The sequence below is a fragment of the Dryobates pubescens genome, chromosome 23 (assembly GCF_014839835.1).
Source record: "Dryobates pubescens isolate bDryPub1 chromosome 23, bDryPub1.pri, whole genome shotgun sequence".
NCBI classification, from domain to species: Eukaryota; Metazoa; Chordata; class Aves; order Piciformes; family Picidae; genus Dryobates; species Dryobates pubescens.
Genome location: NC_071634.1, coordinates 10,597,853 through 10,617,875, shown reverse-complemented (window position 1 = coordinate 10,617,875; position 20,023 = coordinate 10,597,853). Strand labels below are relative to the sequence as shown.

At 39.4% G+C, this 20,023-nt stretch overlaps 1 protein-coding gene across 8 annotated transcripts in view; it reads right to left on the bottom strand.

Moving 5' to 3' along the window:
* The window catches only part of PPP2R2C (protein phosphatase 2 regulatory subunit Bgamma), a 154,061-nt gene that overhangs the window by 24,756 nt on the left and 109,282 nt on the right, over positions 1-20,023 (bottom strand). For all 8 annotated transcript variants that reach the window (XM_054172456.1, XM_054172462.1, XM_054172457.1 and 5 more), the window contains 2 exons: positions 17,105-17,217; positions 15,280-15,457 (listed from right to left, as the gene is read on the bottom strand). In XM_054172456.1, the coding sequence (XP_054028431.1) occupies positions 15,280-15,457; positions 17,105-17,217 (291 nt within the window). The remainder of the gene's footprint in view (positions 1-15,279; positions 15,458-17,104; positions 17,218-20,023) is intronic.

Sequence of the window (20,023 nt, the reverse complement as noted above, 5' to 3'; positions counted from 1 at the left end):
ACAAGCATTTACACAAACAGTTTTGTGTGAATATATACTAATACAATAGCTTTCTTTCTAAAATTGTGCACAGTATTGGTTTTGCTATCTGAATACTGGCAGAAGGAGTGTCTGCAATGGCATTCTTGGGGTTTTAGGTAAACGACGTTCGCTGCTGAAATCCACTCTCAGAACTGTACCTCTGAATCCTTTAAGCAGACATACCTGGAACAAAAAATACATCAAAGATCTAGTGTCCCAAGCATAAACCTGTCAGCTGGATCACCAGAGATTATCCACATGAAGTACAGCTCACTTTGTGCTTCTCCAGCACATATATATCCACTCATAAATATTACCTGCCTTGGTGGGCTTAATAACCAGGACCCAATTAGCCTTTACTTGGAGGAGACAGCCAGCCTGTGGAAGATTGCTTATAAAGAAAAGAATGAAAGGAGGAGTCCCATGAGGGGACTGAAAGAAAGCAGTAGGTGTAGAAGCATAAAATGAAAGAAGGATATATATGTAAAGCAGTACATTTAAATAAGATTGCACATTTTCATATGGCCCTCAGCCATCCACTGTAGATAAGCCATCCAAATGTTAACAAATCCTCTGAACAAGAGGAGGAACAGTTCCCCATTCTGCTGATGAGGCTGTGCGAGAGGCAATAAAGGATTTGCATAAGATCACATGGGAAATGCATGACAGAACAAACCCAGATTCTACTGAGTCCCACTTCAGTGCCCTAAACACAAATCACCTCACTGCCTGGATTCCCCAAACATAAAAATTGAATCAGCTGATGTTCAAAAGTTAAACATCTCAGAGGATAAGATAAATGAGAAAATCTGTTTTACTGATGGCAAGAGAAATCACATATCATGATACTAAGCCTGTTTCTGTTCCCACTGCGCCCACCTCTCAAATGGAAGACCTTTAATTGATTTCTTTGGGAATGGGGGTACAGCCTATCACTACCTTTACACTCCCTACTTTGATCTTTCCCCCAAAAAAGGCAGATCTGGGTCACCACATTGAAATTTAACATAACACAAAAGATTCAGAGATAATTATCTTAACGCCTTTGTAGAGACAAACACACCACACTGATTTATTCATTTTTTGTTGAAACAAGTGGTTTAAAATGGAAAGTATCAGCAAAACTATTAATATCTTATGACATTTAGTAACAACTGGGCATGAACTAATGTTGCATTTGAGCTGCATTCCCACTTACTTGCACTATCACATTGGCATCTATCTCTAAGAATACCTTGTGCCTGATATCAGTGCAATGAATGTTAAGATGTAGCAACATTGATTTACCCCTTTTATAGAAGGCATTCTGGGGAATCAACAAGAAAGGAAAAAATATCCTTTATTTGTAAATAACCTTTATTTGTTATTTGTATTTGGTGAATCTGTCTCAAGACATATCCTTAAGCAAAAGCAATTGCTTTCAGTGATTGAATTGCTTTGTGGAGTTCAGAGAAATTACAGTAACTCAATACAAGAACTTCAGCTCTCAGCAGAGGGGTGAATAATTGCTGAGTGATGAGAAAGATATAAAATATAAATAGAGTATGTGAAACAGTCATGGGAAGTATCATTTTTCTGGATGCTGAAGACAATACTGATGAATTTCCCCTCATTGCATGAAATGAATAACCCCATTCTGAATAATGAAATTAAATATTCCATTCTCCTGCCAGAAAAGCAGAAAATACTTGAAACAGACTGCATTTCCAGATGTGATCTAAATCTCCACTGAGAAAGAACCTCATTACCTACTGAGGATCATAGGGAAAATGCACCATTGAAAATTCATCATTTTGTTAGAGTTAGGAAAAAAACCCAACAACATAACAATAACACTTGTATTGAAGTGAACAATCTAGGGAATAGATGTGGAGAAGAGATTTACCCCAACTGTATTTGCAATAATAGATGGGAAAACAGCCTTTGCTTTGACAACTACAGAACCCAATGTATCAAAAGAAGAAGATGTCACACAAAAGAACAGTTTCCTCCTCTTATGATTTTCCTCCTCTATTTGAAAACAATCAAGTACAGCTTGACATGTGATGTGTGGGAACTGTATGTAAACTAGCACAATGTGGTAAGGGCAAGCATCTCCCTTGGGATATTTCTCATTTCTATTTTTCCTTTTCCTCCTTTGTGTCTTACTCTTCCTCTTAAGCTCAACATCACATGGCAGGAAAATACTTTCTGAAATTGGACCAGACAACATGCTTCAGAAACAGGCCCTTTGGTGAACTAGAAGAGCTCAAAGAAGATGGAATCTGGCACAAACTGACTGGATGACAATTCCATTCCTAAAGGGTACAGTATTCTAATGGCACAGATCTGCAGAGTTTCCTCCTATGCTAATGGCTTCCTTTGCAACTGTATCATCTGGAGGGCTGTCTTGAATGGGGCATGGTCCCTCTCCCCCAGTTCACTCACATCTGAAATACCAGTCACATCTGACTCCTGTTGTACCACATGCAGTATGGGGCATTTTCAGAGTGTGGACAAAACAGAATAAAAGCCATCTTGGAAAGAAACACCACAGTGTTCCCGGGTGGTAGTGCACTAGGACACATTTCTGATACACTGGAAAAGCTGGTGTTCCTCTGCCTGAAGAGGGTAGGAATTTCCCCTAAGAAAATGAACAGGACCTTCACACTGCTTTGACTCCCAAGCATGCCTGCCAAGAACGAGGCATTTAGAAAGTTCCGAGATCCCGGTGTTGAGGGAAGGCTGAACCTTGCCAGAGATGAGCTGGAATGCATTGGTGAAAATGCCTTCTTGCTTGCAAAAAATAGAACAGGTCTGTCTCTCTTCACCCAGCTGTTTGCCATTTTATATAACAGGTATCCCCTCCATTGCTTGGCACAGTGAAATGTGATAAGGTTATGAAGAGGCCATCAGATTTTTCTAGATGCTTTCCACAGCAGAAAGGAAATGGAAAGTTTAGTATGCTTGGAGACCATGATGGTGGGAGTTGGTATAACCAGGAATTAATGTAGGGAAAGGCAACAAAGACACTTGAAGGCAATGTAACCTTTGACTAAGACTGCCTATGTTGCTTTCCCCAGATTACTAAAGAACAGAGGTTAACATAGGGGAGTAAGCAGGCAGATGGACCTGATAGGGAGGAGAAAGAAGGCTTTAGGGAATGATCTGAGGGAGGGAAGTAAAACAGTGGGAGAGAAAAGAACATAAGCAAAGGCATGATTATCAACCTGCAGTGATACAGTGTGAGGGATGTGATCTGAGATTCAGTTATATGGCATGTTTGGTTCTAATCCGGCATGTTGTGCTGCTGTTGTGAAGCTGATATTAAAACGAGGATGACAGGAGGATGATTTGTTCCTCTGTTTCTGGGCCACTGATCTAACAGAAATATCCTCCTCTGGGAGAAGTCACTTCATAAAGTCCCTTTTAGCACAGGTTACAAAGATGACCCTCACCTTGATCCAAAATTCACATTAAATCAGCTCTCCTCCACTTGATCAACTAGAATACAAATGAACATGCCTGCTTTATGCTCATGCCAAAACACATATAAGGAGAGTGTGGAAAATAAATAGAGTTTGTGACGAGCCAAAAAGGTTCCAGAATGAAATTCCATGTATGATAATAGAAACATAGCAGTCTCCTCAAAACAGATTAAATTCTCTTTGAAGTGAACAGTATGCATAAAAAACCAGCTGCTTTGTCTTGCTGAAACCATCAAGGAATTCTCTAAGAGACTGAATTTCATAGACAACAAACTTGTAACTCAGAAGCTAGAGTATATAGAGGACTGAATCTTGTATCATTATTTTGGAATAATTTTTCATATGATTTGAGGGCTCACAGCAAGAAGGAAATAATTGGTACAGTCAGATGAAAGCTACAGGGGGGGTGGAAATTAACTTAGCTCCCCTTTATGCAACTGCAATGGAGGATGGAGGCATTCTAAAGAAAGCCAGACAGAATTTTCCATACTAACTTCATAAGAAACCTAAAATTCTCATCTTTCTTATTTCAATATGTCCTGATGTGATACTTCCATTTTTACCACTGTGTGGGACTTGGGTATAGCAATTTTTAAGCACTATCACAAAAAACCACCCTTCTGCATATCTCCCCAAATCTGGCTGTTCCCTGTTTTCCACACCGGTTTCTTCCAGCTCCTAATTTTGTCTGCATCTCACACCCACATTCTAACATAGTCCTAGAAAGATTCCCTGACTAGTAGCTGAAATCAATAGCAATTCATAGAAGCTGCCAGGGCTTCAGTTTAGGGTAATTGATTACTGTGGTCCTGCTGAGGCTCTACACTTTTAATATCAGAATTTCTCTGAGTGGTTTCCTCTGTTAGTCATTTAGTGCAGGCTATTTTCATTACAAGGAGGGAACCGTGCTGCTTACAAATCAAGCTCTACCAGTTTTACACTTCCTACGTGGTGGTTTTATCATTCCTATACCATGTGCCAGCTGAGGGAATGAATTCCAAATGGCTGTAGTTTTCTTCCATGTTGCATAGATCAGGGGAGCAGGAACAGAATCTGGCCTTAGTATGCTTGATATCATCATGATGTGATTATGTCAGTCTTAATTATAAAGAAAGAAGCAAGCCCTAACTTTTAAATAATCATCCACTTTATCCTTTCTTCTTCTTTCTTAAAGTGGAAACCCTATGTTTTCACTGCTAAATGACAATTCTACAGCAGGCATGTCATGGCAGTAAGGACACCACTGAATAAGGTCCAACTTCTGAATCTCTGGCTTTCAGACTTGTTGTCAGTTTCTGGAATGGATTGTCAATAGGTTAATGGATTTGGCCTTTTCTTCAAATTCCAGTGTTTTACCTTAGGCAGAGAGATGACCCAGTATTTATATTCTAAGTACCTCTAATAGCCATGGTGTCAATGCTTTTTATCACACAGCATTCACCCACTGCTCCACTAAAAGCCTGTGCTGTGTGGGTTATATTAAAAGCCCAGAGAGTCGCAATTATATTGTCTGTACCATTTCAATCCTCTGAACCACAAACCAGAAACTGCTGCATAAGTGTGTGCTCCTTCAAGCTGTTTTGGACTTAATATCTGTTAATGCAAGGTATTGATCCACACTTGAAAATTACTTAGTAGTGCAATTTCAGCTCAATTCCATTTTTAATTTCACAGTCTTTCTAACAATGATGTTTTAGACATCATACTGGAGTTGGGACCTCTGGCAACAGCTTCACACTGGTGGCAATTTGCCCAAAGTACAAATTTAAATGACTTGATTTTGATTGGCAACAACACAGTTCCACAGAAGGTGTTTAGATGGTGCCATTATGATACAAAGGCTTCTGACAGGTTGTTGATGTTTTAGGTTGCTGGGTTGGTGGGGGTTTTTTTTGGGGGGGGGGGGGGGGGCAGGCAATTGGTATTTTTCTTATATCTGGAGTATGAAATACAGTAAAGAGGAAAAACTGCTATGGGCTCTGAACACTATGTGGAAAGGCAAGTTGCAGACAACCATGTTAGGTGTTGTGCAATCACAAAATAAAGGGATTGCTAATAACATAAGGAATACATACAAAATAGCTTTTGTTGCCTTACATTCAGTAAACATCACAGACTTTGCTGTAGGTGAGTTAAAGAAAGAAAAATCTCCTTGTGTAGTTGCAGCAACCTTTGAATAAGTGTTGAAACCACAGAGCTGTAAACCAGCACTGCCAGGAAGGAGAGTTATTTAAAGTGGTGCAAGTCACGTCCAAACTTTCTCACACACAGGTTTGTTCATGCATTGCAACCATTAAATTTACTGGGAGAAAAATGAATCTAGATACTGGAGTGTTTTAATTTATTTAAGAACTGAACTTTCAGCTTGTTGGTGTCTTTTTAAACGGAACACCTGCCATTTTCATCTGGAGGCACTAGTCACATACCTGCTTCAGTCACAACCATATGCACATTCAAATTTTCAAAAGCAAAGAAATCATTATCTGCATATGCACAGCTGAGAGCAAAATTAAAGTGGATGAGTCAACAGAGGAAGACCTGCCTTCATAAATGCACATCTGCATTTTTCTGTGCACAGTACTCAACCACTAAAAGCCTGCAAAGTCATATTTAGTTGATACATTTGCATATTCACTGAGAAGAATCTACTTGGTTTGCAGAATCCAGTCCCCAGTAGCATAAGAGAAATGCAATAAATGTAACTTCCTAAACTCTATCCTTAAAAGTATCCAGGGGTTGTTTCCCACATAACTTGCAGGAAAGGACAGATAAAATAGCCTTTTTTTAATTATTATTTTTTTAAAGGAATAACTAACATGCAGTATCATCAAGAAACACCTTCTTGATAATTATTAAAACCCCATGCAGCTGAGGAGGATCTGCCTATTAAAAGGCAGGCACAGAACTTCCACCTGAAGGGTACAGATTCATTAGAGAATTTTTCCTTCCCTATATGCAATTTATTCTTCCATACATCTTGCAGAAAACTCCAATACAGCCATACTTGTACCCCTGTAGAGCAGAATACTTCCATATTTTAATTGAAGCCACAATTTAAGTCACAAAGGGCTCTTTTTTATTGCAAAATGTAGCTAGTTAGAAATGTCCTCTAGAGCACAAGGCTCTCCCCTTCCCTGCATGCTTGTTATGGAAGCAGTCAAATAAAACTGTCTTCAAAACCTCCCTGTTCTGAAAACCGGGCACTTAAAAATGCTAACACAAACTTACATCCAGAATTCACACTGATATTTCTGACTGCAAATAACTTTGCTCTGCCAAGAAATCCCTGAACATGAGCAATATCAAACTGAAAGCAAGGAACAGACTCGGCTCTCAGGAGAAACTCCACAGGGAAAGTTTGCCGTATCATCTAGTTTAAATTATGTAAGACACCCAATTAAAAACCTTTTGGGCAGGACTATTACTAAAGTGCAGTCCTTGCCAGTGGGTATTATAACAGAGAAGAGAGAACTATCTACATTAATGAGAAGGACCCTGACTAGTTCAACAGGAAGAAAAACTTCCAGGGTCTCAGGCATTAAAGACTGAAGCAGAACAGAGATGTAGCCTGCAAGATTCACGACAGCTGAGATGACCACAACAGCATCTTCATGGCATCTCTGTTCTTAAGTGTAACACTCTTCAAACTAAAAAATGTTAGCCAATGAGCAAAGCAAATTATATTTTCTTCTTGTTTTAAAGACCTCTGCAAGAGATTGTGCTTTGCAAGGTTAATTTCAAGTCCAAACTCACTTGGGAATGAGAATAATTAGACTCATTTAAGAGAATTCTCCCCTCTGGCAGAGCCGATTAAATTATTTATACATTATCTTTTTGGATAATTGTACCTAGAACTGTGTAAATGGGGGGTTTTGTCTCACTCCCAATAAATTCATGATATGTGTTTTTCAAGTTGGATACACCACCTGCACCTGTGACAATAGAGAAAGGCTCAGTTTGAAAATGCTTCAGTGAGAAATTAATCCAGAGGGAAATGGAAGCGTGCAATTTAAAAGCTAGCTCAATGACACTATACTGATTAAAACTCATCAGCTGAAGAAATAAAATTAGTAAGACAATAAATCTTGGACTGGATCCTGTTACCCATTTCCACAGGAATAACTTCATTGACTGCAGCCACATTACACTGAAACACAAGTGCTGCTTAGCTGAGTATCAGCTCCGGGATGTGAATCTTTATGTGCAATTTTAGATACTTTGCTAAGGATTTCAGATTCTGGAGAAAACCTGAAAATTCTGATGGAATAAACCAAGTTGAAAAAGGAAAGGAATGTTAGTGGTGACACTAACACTCATGTTAGCAATAAACTTCAGAAGGCTTGAGGTAATACTTTAAAGAGCATTCGTGGTACAAAATAGTAACCTGTTTGCTACAATTCCAATTAAACTGGGAAGCAATTGGCTCTGTGGAGAGCTCTGAAAAAAAGATAACTGCATCTGTTGTAACATTCTGAGTATCTTCTGCAGTTGTGCTGCCTAGATCACTCTGCAAACACATGAATACAGGGAAATCCCAGTTGTGTTCTTTAATGTACTACTAGACACTTGTGAGATGGCTTTTAAGGGCAGAGGATTTCATTTTCCTTGCTTTATCATTTGCTGCAACTCTAGTCCATTTCCTTGCTCCCTTTCTTGCAATCACTATGCAGTTTTAAAAACCAAGAGTATTTTAATGTCTTTGGCTATGTTTTTCCTTACCTCTGAAGCAATGAAACAATAGCCATGGGTCTCTACTTGGAGGCAACTGCATTAGAGAAGACAGAGGGGCAGATAAAGAAATCCATTAAAAGGATAACATAATCACATACTTATTCATTCAAGTTGTGTATGGACAGGAGTGATAAGTGAGAAAATTATGTATTCTGATTAACAAATTAATATTTTTATTAAACAATAAATCTGCACTGTAGTAATTATCCCAAGGCTATAGCTAGGCTCAAATCACCTTAAATTAACTTCTTTAAGAACAGTTCCAGAAAAAGGAAGAGCCTGGTCTTTGCCAAGAATGCAGAGGCCTCAGCTATAATTAGTTTTTCACAGCCAGGCTCAACTCTTCCAATTTATTTGTCTTTGGAGGATGGCTAGAAGGGAGTATTTCCATAGCTCTATCCCACGCCCTGAAGACACTGGTGTCTGACACTCCAGCCATGTATTGTTTGCTTTTGCTGCAATGTACATTTCAGCTGTATGGCAGGAAGGTCTCAGACAGTGGTTCAGTGCTGGAATACTGTTTAACTTGCTCTGATATCACTCTTTTGACTCTTCAATGTGGTCTGTCATCCAGTTCTCTCTGACTTGTTGATAGTCAGATTCCTGAGACAGGAGTCGATTTCAGGTGATGAGAATAGTTAAAGTGCAGTTGTTTCCAACAAGAATGATAAAGTATCTCTGGCAAGAAAATACAAAACAAACAAAAAGGCAAAACAAAACAAAAAAGAGGCTCGAAACACTTTTGCAATTTTACTCATAGTTTTCAAAGCTTCCTAAATCTAGATTTAAAGGCTCCTAAAAGATGCTGGGACTCTGTATTTCTTGCAAAGAGACCATCCTTAAGGTCACTACAGTACCTACTCCCACAGCCTTGCTGTCATAATTATCTATGCTTTGTATTGCAGCAGTTGGTTATAAAGACTGCAGTGCACAGGATAGAATAGAATAGAATAAACCAGGTTGGAAGAGACCTTCAAGATCATCGTGTCCAACTACCAACCCACCTAATCAACTAAACCATGCAACCAAGCACCCTATCAAGTCTCCTGAACACCTCCAATGATGGTGACTCCACCACCTCCCCAGGCAGCCCATTCCAATGGGCAATCACTCTCTCTGTATAGAACTTCTTCCTAACATCCAGCCTAAACCTCCCCTGGAGCAGCTTGAGACTGTGTCCTCTTGTTCTGGTGCTGCTTGCCTGGGAGAAGAGAGGATAACATAAACACTGGTCCTGCTCCGAAAAGGTTAAAAATGATGCTCAATTAAGACATTCAACAACAGATGACCACCACATCTGAAATCATATTGCATCCAAACTGGACATAGTTTTACCTCAAGAGAAGCAGAACCAGTTCAATGCCTGCTGTAGAAGCTGTGTCTGTCTACAAGACAAAGTCATTTAGGTGATCCCAGAAATGCAGCTCTCTCTTGGCACTTTGCACTAGGGACACACAAAGTATTTCTTACAAATGTGTCTGCTGAGAGTTCATTAAAGGCTCCATTTACTATCAGGAGTCTACACAGTTCAGAGAAGATGATAACTCATGTTTAGACATACTTGCCTTTTTCCTAATTTTACTCCTCAACAGACACTAAAAACATTTCTTGTGTGATTTTAATAAGAGAATCCCTACTGTATTCTTCCTAACAGGCAGCAGAAACACACATTAAGGAAGCAGAAAAACACATCAAAGACTTTCCTAGCTACCACATTTCTAAACTCCTTATTCTGCTGCTCACCTGAGGTATTTTGTTTAAAGCTTAAAATTCTTTACACTACGTTTCACTAGAGTGGTTAGAGGGAACAGGTGCTTGATGCATTGTTTAATCACACACCCACAGAGCCAGCACGGTCCCCAGACTAGCAGTTTGAGAACTCTTTTTTCCTTTCATAGTCTTCTTAATTATTATTTATCTAGCATTACATACCCAATTAGGGGGGACCCCTACAGAATCTGAAGCAGTTTAAAGAAAAAGCAAGTTTTATTTGTCACTGATATCTTGTAATAGTCCTTAACAGCTCCATTAAAATGATGATTGCCTTTTATTCTGTTAAGAGCTGTCTTTCTTCCTCCAGTTTAACATATCTTAAAATACTTTTTACAGTGCATACACAATTCTGACACTCTGCCTAGCTTTTCTTGTACTCATAGATAGGATGTGGTATGTAGTTAATACTTTAACATAACTAAAGCGGTTACTGTACTTTGTTTAAACCATCACAGTCGGAGGCTTCATGCTATAAACATTATATAAATGCAAATAGATGCATTAAAGAGATATTAAAATGGCCAAAAGACATTTCACTATCCATTTGCTTTTGTTTTCCAAAATATTGATTAAATTTACTTTAAGTCTTACATTGGTTAACAGAGACTCAGAGCCCTTTCTAGCTCTTGGATCTCCTAGGGTGGTGCATAAACTTACTTGGAAATGCAACCTATTTTAAACCCACTTGACTATAAATCTGTGCTTTGATTTCCCCAGTGGGTTGTATTTTAGATACCATGATTTCTGAGTACAATGAGAAAGTCCTCCCAACAACTAAAGAAAATACAAAGTGGTTTGTTTTGTTTATTTGTTGGGGGGGGTGTTTGGTTTGTGTTGGTCTTTTTTCACTTCCATGCAATCAAGGACTTATTTCTGAACAAGAGGGAAATAAAAGGAGAGTATCAGAATTCAGGTGGGTCAGTACTTTAGACAATAAATATCCTATATGTACCTCACCTTGATAGTACTAAAACATTCTTTCTTCTTCAGTAACCACTGCAATCAGATCAAATACTATAATCACACTTGCTTTTCCAAGTCAATACTAACTAAAGTAGTCCAAAAAGTGCTGTATAGCAGAGCCCAGCTCAGGCCACCATTTACAGACTTTATGTATGTGTTAAGCTTTAAGTCAGAATGGAAAAAGCATAAGAAGTCTAGTCCAATCTTATAAAATTTTCAAAATGCATAGAGAGCCTCCAGTTGAGAGCACTCACATGTGAGCTAAGTGTCAAATTCTTTATTTTTTCTACAGTCAATTCTACTTTTGCTAGAAGGCCAGTCACTATTCCCTTGTTGAAAAGAACTGGAGACTACAGAGTGCATTACATCAATCTAGAATCTAATCAGATTGTTGAAAATTGCCTTTTTTTTTTTTCCTTCCCCCCTTCAGTTGTTTACATAGGAGTGTTTTAATTAGAAAAGCAAAGCAATCAATTCTCAATAGGTACACTTTAGAAAAGCTCATCAAACCATGAAAACAGAGTAAGCAGCACCACTGCAATCCTCTGCTTCTAACTTGCAGACCTGATTTCAGCTCTGCAGGCATCTTCATTTTCCTTTAAAGGGGAGAGAGAGACAGAGACAACAGGGCACATGGGAGAAGGAGAGATTCTGAGAAGCAAAGATTAAAAGAACACCACAAATTAGAGGAAGAACTACCCAAATGTTGCCAGGAGCAGCGCGGCTAGAATGTGACTCCATGACAAAATACATATCTTTTAAATACATGATGCAGATTGGCAGAATATCTCTTGATAAAATAGGACATGCTAAAATGTATTAGACAGGGCTCTCAAAATAAAAGGAATAATGTCTGCCATCTCCCCAAACAGAAAGTGTATGCTTGAGGAACACAGTGCTGTGGTGGGGGTGGCGGCAGGTCCTCACACAGAGCACAGAAAACGCATCCTTGTGCACACAGCTTGTGCACATTCATCCTGCCTGAGGAATTTTTATAGAAGCAACCTTATTCACTCAAGGGCATAAATTTGCCAGCTTACAGCTCCACAACTGCCAGGAGAATACTGCAGATATACTTTCAGCTTAGTATTCAAATGCATAGCACTGAAGCATTGAACAGGAATTTTGTAAGGCTAGCCCTCTTTCCTGGTCTGGGGGCTGCTCCCAGAGCACTATATATGTCCTGAACATACCACATATTCAGGTGCACAGAGTGTTGCCACAGATTTGGTCTCCATCACTGTACCATGCTATTTTGGTTTTCCTATTGCTTCTCTTTTTGTTGTTTTTGTTTACTTCTTAAGGAAACTAATTTCCCCAAGATATGGTGCCTAACGATCTGACTATCCATGATGCTTCAAATACTGGAATACATTAGACTGTAAGAAGGCCCTATGGTAATTTGCTAATTAGCTTAACCCTTTTGGGAGGGAGAAGAAGGAATTTTTTATTAAAACAGGATAACCCTGGACTATATTGATCTGACTGAGAAATTAGTATTTTAGTCAAGATGAGTCTCAAGATGAGTAAATGCTGGAAATGGTGATGTTGTTTCCATAGCAATGCCATGACAGCCTCTAGAGTGAAATAGTGTGCTACCAGGAAATGAAGGGAGTTCAAGTGCTATGAGCTACATAGTTGTGTGAGCAATCCAAATATATTCTCATAAAGAATATTTAGTACAGCTAGATAGTCCAAAGATTGCTGCTGATGTGAAGTAAGCCTTATCAGTATGCCTCCAGCAGTCCTGTTTTCTCATTCACTACACCCAAGATGACTTATCTAAAGGCTTAAGCTATGAGCAATATTGCTAAGCCATTTCAGACCAAACAATAATAAATACAGCAGAGTTTACTTTGCCTTTTTTTTTTTCCAGTGAAGAGTATCTTCCTTAATTAAGGACAGACTTTCGTTCTCCATAACACAACCAAACACATCAAACCTTTTGGTGAAGAAAAGCCTCAGATATGCAATTATTTATTCAGCTTACCTTCCCCCTTCCTTTTCTCTCACCTCCTCCTCTTCCTTGCCTCCTCCTGCCCAAATGATACTGAGCAAACCTGCTGGCAAGTAGGAAGCAATGTACAGAAGTCTTGCATATTCTTCATGAAAATTTACACAGTCATAGCATAAAACTCACTCGTGCTCTTTTTACCCCAGTTAATGTTTATGCTAATACCAAAGCAAACCAGAAAACCACTAATTATATTTTATTTGCCTAAGGCTTTACCTAAGGCAAACACTCTGGTCAAATTCTGCAAAGCTGATTTAGAATGTTTTCCAAAAGGAGACAGGAGGGGAATTAACTTCAGATCTGCATTGCTTTGTCTTTCCATTTTCAGAGAAAATGAACAATTCCTGGTGATTTGTCAGACTGCTAAAATGGTTGTAACCCAACTGTTCCCAAATGAAATTCTACAAGACAAAGTACTTAACTTGAAAAACAGTCTGGCAGACTACTGCTAATCCATTCTTTCTCCAGAGTTTTCCATACAATTTGTAAAGATGTTCAAACAGGAGCTGAATGTCCAGCAACTCTAGCACTGTATTTGTTGCCTGTGTCATTGTCACATCCAGCCTCTTGGGTAAACAGATTGTAGTTCATTATATGTAGCAGTGCTGCCTCTGAGGGATAGTCAGACAAATACACATCACTGCCAGATCCCTTATTAACAAATGCCACTTCAAACCAAAATGTTTTCTATTTATTGTTTGAAACATGTATTTCAAGGAATCAAGCCTTGCATGTAAAACAGCAAGGTACTTCATTTCCATTTTGCAGCTAGTAAAAAAGATGTGAAGCAAGCATTTTTTCAAACAGCCTGAGCCTCCTCCTGCCTGTCCCCCTAAGCATGCTACAGAAGGCATAAAGCCCTGCAATGCTAATTTATAATTTAAACTCTATCCAGTTGTAATTGCAACCAGCACATACAACAGTTTTACCAGAAGCTCATCTGCTTCCAGGAGACTTTTCCAGAACTATGTTTTCTGTAAGACAAAAATGCAGTTTCCTTATGGATCAGATGTTGAAATACAGTGGAAAATGTGCCCCTGCAATTCCACAAGAACTTACACAGCCCTGTGTGGACAAAAAGAAAGCTGTGGGAAGACTGATGAGACAATATGACTTTGGAAACAAATTATGGAGATAATCCCTACAGTCCCCAGGGGAAAAGCACCTGTCACTTGACCATGCAAAAGCAGTTTAAGGACATTAAGAGTTGTTTGATTTAATATAAACATTTCCTGTGACATTAACAAAGCATGGGTTAAGCTCCACAGATTATCTGACCTCTGAAGGAAGAAATACAAACAATCACCAATGACAGGGAGAACACCTCCTCAAAATGGCACTGCCATTTATGAATTTGCCCCCAGCAGGATAACTTCACTGTGATGTCCAACAGTCCTTCGTATAAATCCACATGTTCTTCTAACTCCTCCTGAAATATGATTTGTTTTTAATTAAATCACCAAAGGAACACCAAATTGTGAGATGGCCTCAGAACCTATTTATCTTCTCACTGATTCCTTTGTATTCTAGAAAACACAGAGGACCACTTTTCTTGGCTACATCTCTTTTTGCTCCTCTTCTAAGTCATCCTGTTGCAGTACAAGGGCTCACAAATGACTGGAGTAACCCCACAATACTCCTTTCAGGATGATGCTTGATACAGCAATGACTGCATTAATCCCAGACAAAACAACTCACACAAATAGCTCAGCCTTACTCCCAAACAGTGCACATCTCAGGCATTATGGTTCTGGGAAGCACAATGATGGAGAACACAGGGGATGGTCAGGGTAAGGACTGACTTTCACCAAAACCAAGGTGGAATAGGTAGGGTAAGGACTGACCTCTCAGCAAAACCAAGGTGGAGTAGCCCAGCATAAGACATCTTCAGGAACACTACAGAGTATCCTAGTTAGGTGGATAGTTATCATTCTGCTACTATCAGATTCTTATTTACTTGCCATTGGCTAACTTCAAGATTACACAGGATCACAGGATCACAGGGTATCAGCAGTTGGAAGGGACCCAAAGAGATCGTCAAATCCAACCCCCCTGCCAGAGCAGGACCATACAATCTAGCTTGGGTCACAGAGGAACGCATCCAGACTGTTATTGTTCACATAAAATTCCCTGATTTTTGCAACCTCTTAGCTCTCTCTTATTATATCTGAGTATTTTCAGTTACAAATACCTCAGGGATTCTGATAAGTAAAGGTGTATTTTAAAATCTACAGAACAATATTTGCAAACAGCTCTCTCAAGCTCCGTGCATACCATCAACGCTGAGCAAGGAACCACAATAAAGGATACTGAAGCTCCTATCTGTGATTGCTAAATGCCAGAGGTTAATCCTGAGATCATCTGCTGACATGTATGTCTCACAGTCACTGTTGACAGATATTGAGTTGACGTGATAGGTATGACCATTAGCAAAGATTCTCCGGGGAGTGACTTCTACCATCAAATCCATAGGTTTCAGTACAGGCACCTGCCACAAGAAAAACAAAACAAAACACAACACAAAATGGAACAAGAGTAAGATTTCAAACAATTTTTTGCTAGGATGATGGGAGTTTCAGTGGGAGGCAGGCATTCAAAGACTGTGATGTTACAAAACTTCTCAACAGTGTGCTTAAGCTGAATCTCCCCATGGATGAGTTACTGAAGAAGGACACTCCTGCCAAGGAGGAAAGGAGAAACAGGAGAGCCATGCAGAGAGGCATAGCAATGGAATGCCTGGATTGTGGGAAGGGAAGCACTGGCAGTTGCCTCAGAAGAGTCCAGTCCCACAAGAGGAGATACTGTCCCACCTCTACAGGAGGCTCTGGCTCCTACAAGCAGTGAAGTCCTAGTATTTTGCTTTTGCTAAGGAGTTCACTGTTAGCTATAAATCACTCATATTTCTTTTGCTGCTTTATTTCTCTCTCAAAAAAGTAAAGTTGTGAAAAGGCTATATTCTCAGTAAAATATAGTAAGCAAAGTCTTGGCAAACAAACTTAACCTGCACGTGGACACGTGGTGCAGACACACGTACTCCTGAAAAGCTAATACCACAGACTCTCACTCATCTGTGTGCCCTCATTAGTTCCCTGTGTGTCACTTCAATGTCACACTTCAACAACCAGACACTGTCAATTTGTTCCCAATTGGTAAATCACTAAACACTGCAAGGATACGGTCCATGGTTGGGACTATTAGGTGTTGTTGAACATGCATCAGAAACAAGCTATCATGCATCAATCCACAAGGCAGTTAAAGAAGAACACAGAGAAGTTAAACCTTTGAGTTTAGCTTGCCACTAAAGGAACAAAACAATGGTTCAACTCAGACTTTGAATTCTCAGCTATAAGCAACCTGGAATGGTTTTGTTTGTGTAATGATACAGAACAGACACATATTCCATTAATGGGATCATCTCTGTGCTTTGCAGGCTTTGGTAACGATGGACAGTACTGGCTTGTTCTGGAGATAGGGATGGGTTGTTCATTTTTAATAATGAAGAAATACTTCTTTGTGCTGTTAATGCAACAAAGCCTTCCAGTTCTAACCTTGAACCACTTTTGCCAAAACTCCTGGAGTGAATTCAGCCATTAAAGTCTGACAGCAAATATCTATTAAATTATCATACATGCTTATACGAATTCCATGACTGCATCTGTTCAGCAATGCAGAACTTCATGGGCACTGGAGCACAGACAATTGCAATCCCACTCTTCAGACAGGAGATAATTCATTCATACTACTGTAATAAAGACAAGACTGAAATTTGGTGTAGTGTCTTTAACTCAGTTCCTTTGAAGGCAATAACACTGTTTAGTATTAATTACAAGTAGAATGCTTCCAGCACACCAGACTAAAGAATTAAGTGTGAATGCACATTAAGTCACACTGAGGGAGTTTTATGAGGAAGAATAAAACTGACATAAGCTCTCTAACCAGGTTTGTGTTGGTCACTCTATCACACAGCAGTTGTGACTTGAAAATGTAGGACAGATTCAAGGCCACTATCAGTCAGCTAAAAGTTAAATGAGAATAATCTTATATGTGCTTAGCATTAGGTACCTAACTGAGTTCGTACCCATGGCTACCACCTGAGTACAGAAACAATTGGATTTTGTCAAAGGCAACAGCTTACCTGCAGTGATGTTACTGTAGAAAGATCTTTAAGTTTCCCTTCTTCATCTTTTAAGTTGTACCCCTCTGGTCTCTTATCTCTTTCAGTAATTTTCCATAACTTGATTGTTTTATCTTTAGGAGAAAAGACAAAACAACTGTCAGCACAGGAATTCTGAATGGGGTTACACACCTTTCACAATATATTCCTTAAAGAAGTTTCTACACTTTGATTAACCAAACAGTCTGGATTATTTAACTCTGAACATCCAGAAAATGAGAAAAAATAAAATCTGAAAGAATTGTGCTGCAAGGGTAGGAATAGAATTAAATGCACGGAATGGAATTAAATCTAATCTCTCACTCTTCCACGATGGGTGAAGCATATGATGATAGAATAAGGATGCCTCTCATTAGCAAAGAGCCTCTGAAGCCAACAACTTGAAGTTTTAAACATTTCAGGGGGAGTTTGGTTTAGTAGTAGCTGAAGTTGCAGATTTCCTTGACATTGATGGTCCTCTCCCACACTGCTTGTGCACCCAACCTGCCAACGCTACCATTCCCTGAGCTGAAAAATTAATGCCAACCCTTCTGTGGAAAAATCCATCCATAATGGTTGTTGCACTCATCTGTTCATGGAGCAGTCAAAACCTTTCCAAAGCTTCTGCGCTTCAGCTGCCACCACAGCTTTCATTAACCTTTCCTTCTGATTTCATCCCACTTTCCTTCTTTATCCCTCCTTCTCCAAGCACACAGCAGAGCATAATTCCTCCCCCAATGTGGCTGATCCAAACATTTCTTTCAAAAGCTAGTAAAAATCATTTCAAGGGCAGGATATACAAATGCATGAATTCCTTTGAATATCTACAGCACCTTTGACTTAGACCTCTTGTGTTTCAAAATCCGTCCCTCCACCATTCTGAGTGCCTTTACTTTCATGCCTTTCCTAATGATACTGATGTGCTAATTTTCAAGCAATAAAAATATTACAAGTGAACAATCTACAGAACAAGAGATTAGTACAATCTGCAACTAAAAATCTCCATTTAAATATTCTATACCTCTTATCTGTATCAGTCATTAATTACCAACAATTCATATAGGGTGTGTCACACTTGGGGTTTTATTCCATGTAAGTAGTGCATTCCTCCTTTTCTTAAAATGTATAAAAACAGCAATTAGAAAATCAATTACAAGCAAAAGCATAAATAATTCTCCATTGCTGGACTTGACTGCTATTAATAAAACTATCCCTTTCCTGAGTAGAAAATATTTGATTTGCAGTTAAGGGCATCACATGTGTTGGTTTTCTTCTCCTTAATCTACCTCTGGACTTTAAAACCTCCCTAGAAATTCTGAGCATGCTTATATTTCACAAAATATAGAAACATCTCCATGAGGTTCAGTATTCTCTCATTCTCAAGGGTGTTGTGCAGTCTAAATTAATTAATGTCTAGTAAGCAGTCTGAAATCCTCAGATGAAAGGATTTGTATGGGTCCGATTCTCATCTACTCAATGTAGCTCACATTGGAAGTGGCCCCAATATATTCTGGTACAAGAGATACCAATGAATACTAATAATGTATTATTCTACTACAAAATCACTTCAGTTTACAGTGCAAACTGCAAGCACTGCAAATCCACAGTGGGATTCAAAGGCCTTTGTGATTTCCTTCTGCATCTGCTAATTAAGATGCTGCAATCAGATGCTGCTGGTGACTTGTTGGTAATGTGTGAACTGGAAAGGAACCAAGATCCCCTCAGAGAGGTGACCTGTGCAGAGACAGTCTGAGACTAAAGTCCTCCTTAGAAGAATGGAAACAGATTTTGGCAGATGCAGACCTGTCAAGTCTCATATTGAGAGTAAGATTTAGATGGACTCTCCCCTCATGTCCCTGTACAGAGTGATGTCCCTTCCAGCAAATGCAATGGGCACCGTACACCTGTTCCTGTGGGAAGAATGGATGATGTTCCACAGTTGAAGAATGGATGATGTTCCACAGTTCTCACTTATTTGACCATATTGTGCTTTAGACCCTAAACTACCAGACAGCAAAACACTAACTATTATTTATTGCTACAAATATTAACTAGAAGTAATCACTTCCTCCTAAACCGCTAGTTCCCAAAAGTGAGATCACACTATTCTTCACGCTATTCAGTGACTCCCATTTATTCACAGATTCATAGAATGGTTTGAGTTGGAATGGACCTCAAAGATCATCTAGTTCTAACCCCCCTGGCATGGGCAGGGCCACCTTCCACCAGCCCAGGTTGCTCAAGGCCTCATCCAGCCTGGCCTTGAACACCTCCAGAGACGGAGCACCCAAAATCTCCCTGGAAAACCTGTTCCAGTGTCTCGCCACCCTCACTGTAAAGAATTTATTCCTAACATCCAGTCTAAATCTACCCTCCTCAAGCTTCAATCCATTCCCTCTCACCCTATCACTACAAGTCTTTGTAAACAGTGCCTACTTGACTTTCTTGTAGCCCCCCTACAGGTATTGGAATGCTGCCCAAAAGTCTCACTGAAGTCCCTGAAAGGTCCCTGAAAAGTCTTCCTGTTCTCCAGGCCAAACAGCCCCAATTCTCACAGCCTGTCCCCACAGGGAAGGCACTCCACCCCTCAGATCATCTTTGTGGCTGCCTCTGGACCCACTCAAATTTCTACTCAGTTTATGCTTAAATTTCTAACAGAAAAATTCTTTTCTGATTACAATGTGATTTAAGTTTTACATTCAGGTACCAAGAGCAGTAATAATGGCTGTGGGCGTCCAAATGCTTCCTAAATGACACCTATGCATGTTAGACTCCATTCAGTTTCTTCCCACTATGCCACATCTCCATAACCCCTCTGAGCAATAATGCTGTATTTTTTTTAATCAATAGGCCTTAAGCATGTTAGAAAGATGAGTCAGTATCAATTTCTTATTAGCATTC